Source organism: Myotis lucifugus, unplaced genomic scaffold (assembly GCF_000147115.1).
Source record: "Myotis lucifugus unplaced genomic scaffold, Myoluc2.0 scaffold_724, whole genome shotgun sequence".
Taxonomy (NCBI): Eukaryota; Metazoa; Chordata; class Mammalia; order Chiroptera; family Vespertilionidae; genus Myotis; species Myotis lucifugus.
In genome coordinates this window covers 125,759-128,312 of record NW_005871772.1, presented here as the reverse complement: position 1 = coordinate 128,312, position 2,554 = coordinate 125,759, and the positions used below count along the sequence as shown (strand labels likewise).

Sequence of the window (2,554 nt, the reverse complement as noted above, 5' to 3'; positions counted from 1 at the left end):
CGAGCCGTGCAGCCCACCTTGCTTGTCGCTGGAGGGCCATCCCCGAGGTCGTCCAGGCCTCTGAGCACCAGGTGCGCCAGTATTTGTACAGCACTTGGCAGAGCGCTGGGCACACAGGAAGCGCTCAAGTGGCCCTCAAACAGAACAAGCATGGCATGGGTTTTCCTCTGTGAGGGCCCTGGGGACTGAGCGAGGCCGCAGAAGCCGGGGTGAGGTCCCCGCCCCCGCCCCCAGGTGGAGCTCTTCAGAGGCTGGTGCACCTGACTCAGTCCCGGGGTTAAAGTAAGCTGCCATCTTCCTTCCTTCCTTCCTCCCTCCCTTCCCCTCCCCTGAGGATATTGTCCCATTGATTTTTAGAGAGAGTGGAAGGAAGGTGGGAAGAGAGAGAGAAACATTCATGTGAGAGACACATAGATGATTGCCTCCCACCAGCACTCCAACAGGGGCCAGGGATCAAGCCTGTAACCGAGGTACGTGCCCTTTACCGGGAATTGAACCAGAGACCCTTCAGTCCACGGGCCAACGCTTCAGCCTCTGAGCCAACCCAGCTGGGCACTGCCACTTGTCAGCACAACAAGCCCTCCACTTTACTCACACATTCTGCACTCACTGCGGCGGGCGATCCGTGAAGCCAGAGATAGTGAGCGGAGATTCCACCTGTTTCCTAAAAACGTTTCCCCTGCTTCCCAGCGTGACGCTCTGCTCTCTGCTCACCATCGGCTGAGGTGCCCGCAAGGAGCTCTCTGCCCCTCGGAGCCCAGCGAGCCTCTGCAGGTGCCCAGATGTGCGAGGGCAGACAGGCCGGCGTGACCTTTGTGCCAGTGTTGACTTGTGTAATGTGTCTGCTCTATGGAAGGCTTCCTGTGGGTCCGTGCACTTGAACCTCACCCCCCTAATGAAACAGATGCTCGTTATCCGCACTCAACAGATGGCCAACTGCGGCCTTGGCCAACAGGAACCTGCCTGAGGAGGCACAGCTCCGAAGTGGCAGACTCGGCCGGGTGTTCTCAACCGGAGCCCACACTCCGCTGCTCGCATGGTTCAATGATGAGGGGGCGGGGGGGGCAAAGCCAGACACAGCCCAGCAGCTCAGCGCCGGGGCACAGCTCTTATCCCTACAGCCTTTTGGACACCCAGAAGCCGGGGACCAGTCAGAACGGTGGCCCTGTCTGGACCCGTCCCCAGGTTCCTCCCAGCCCCTCTGAGTCCTAGCGGGAGAAAGGCCAAGGGCTCAGCGGTCACCCCCAGCCTCACCTCCCTTCCTCGGGGCCCAGGAAACTGCGGGAGAGCGTGCGACCCTTTTTCCTCCTGGGAGTCGCTGGTGAGCAACTTTCCGTTTCCCATGGCACTTCCATTCCAATTCGAGGGTTTGACAATCTCTTAGCCACTGCGTCTGTGACCCCTGCTGTTATGGCCTGGATTGTGGCCCCCAGGTCAGGTGATGTATCTAGAGATGCAGCCTGTGGGAAGTACTTACGCTGAATGGGGCAGTGAGGGTGGGGCCCTGGCCCGATGATTTCAGAGGATGGGAGAGGGAAAGACAGTAATATCGAGTAGAATCACGGATCGGCTGCCTCCTGCACGCCCCCCTCTGGGGATCAAGCCCCCAACCCAGGCATGTGCCCTGACCAGGAATCAAACCGTGACCTCCTGGTTCATAGGTCGGCGCTCAACCACTGAGCCTCGCTGGCCGGGCTGGGTTTTTACTTGGAAGTTTGGTGATGTTCATGTGACCAGAAATATGCTACAGGAACTTGTTTGCATCAACTAGCCTGTGGTGACACTGGTTTCATTAACTGTTTCACTTGAAGTCGCCATTTCCAAGAACCTCCCGACTACGTCCGGTGGGGACTCACCATATCTCTGTGGACCGTGTCCTTGTTTGAGGTGAGAAATGCCAGTGACACGCGTCCCGTGTCTTTCCAGCCACAGCCTCTAGTGTGATGTCGCGCTAAGTCAGAAGTCTGTAGAAGTTAGCACGGGTGCGGGTGAGTGACAGGCGCTGGGCTTTGTTTTCCAACATGTTTCCAAAAGGTTATTTTATTTTAAAACACACAGAGTTGATACAAATGCCTTTTAAGTCCTGTGGTGGGTGGAGACGCCGCCCGAGGCTGTAGGCGGTGCCCTTCCTCCCCACGGAGCCTCGGTCTGGGTCCCGGGAGGAGGAGAAAGGCTCTTGCTACACGCCATTGGCTGTAAGAGTCCTTGGATGACAGTAATTGTACGGCCACAGTCCCACAGCTGCTTGGCAGTCATTAAAGTTTTGCAGTTACTGGTTTTCCTACTGGCGTCTTACCATCTGCGGAAGAAAGAGACAGCTCATGACGTGACACTGAGTTGCCGCTCATGCGATGTTTCAGCCACAGGCAGAGAGAAACAGCTGCCACTGTGCAGTGTACAGGCGGGCTAGCCCCGGCAGGGTGGGGCCCTGGCCCGAGGGGATTAGTGCTCTTATGAGGAGCTTGCTCTTCCATGCGCAGAAGAGGCCTTGTGAGCACACAGGCCCGTGCAGAAGCAGCGTCATTGCAGAGAGGGGTGGCACGGCCAGCGCCCT

General features: G+C 57.8%; 1 protein-coding gene across 2 annotated transcripts in view; it reads right to left on the bottom strand.

Annotated features, from left to right (window-relative positions):
- Positions 1 to 2,008: 2,008 nt before the first annotated feature.
- Positions 2,009 to 2,554, bottom strand: part of GNPAT (glyceronephosphate O-acyltransferase) — a 12,615-nt gene continuing 12,069 nt past the window's right edge. For both annotated transcript variants that reach the window (XM_014447858.2, XM_023746708.1), the window contains one exon: positions 2,009 to 2,299. In XM_014447858.2, coding sequence (XP_014303344.2) covers positions 2,256 to 2,299 — 44 coding nt within the window. In that variant the 3' untranslated portion in view covers positions 2,009 to 2,255. The remainder of the gene's footprint in view (positions 2,300 to 2,554) is intronic.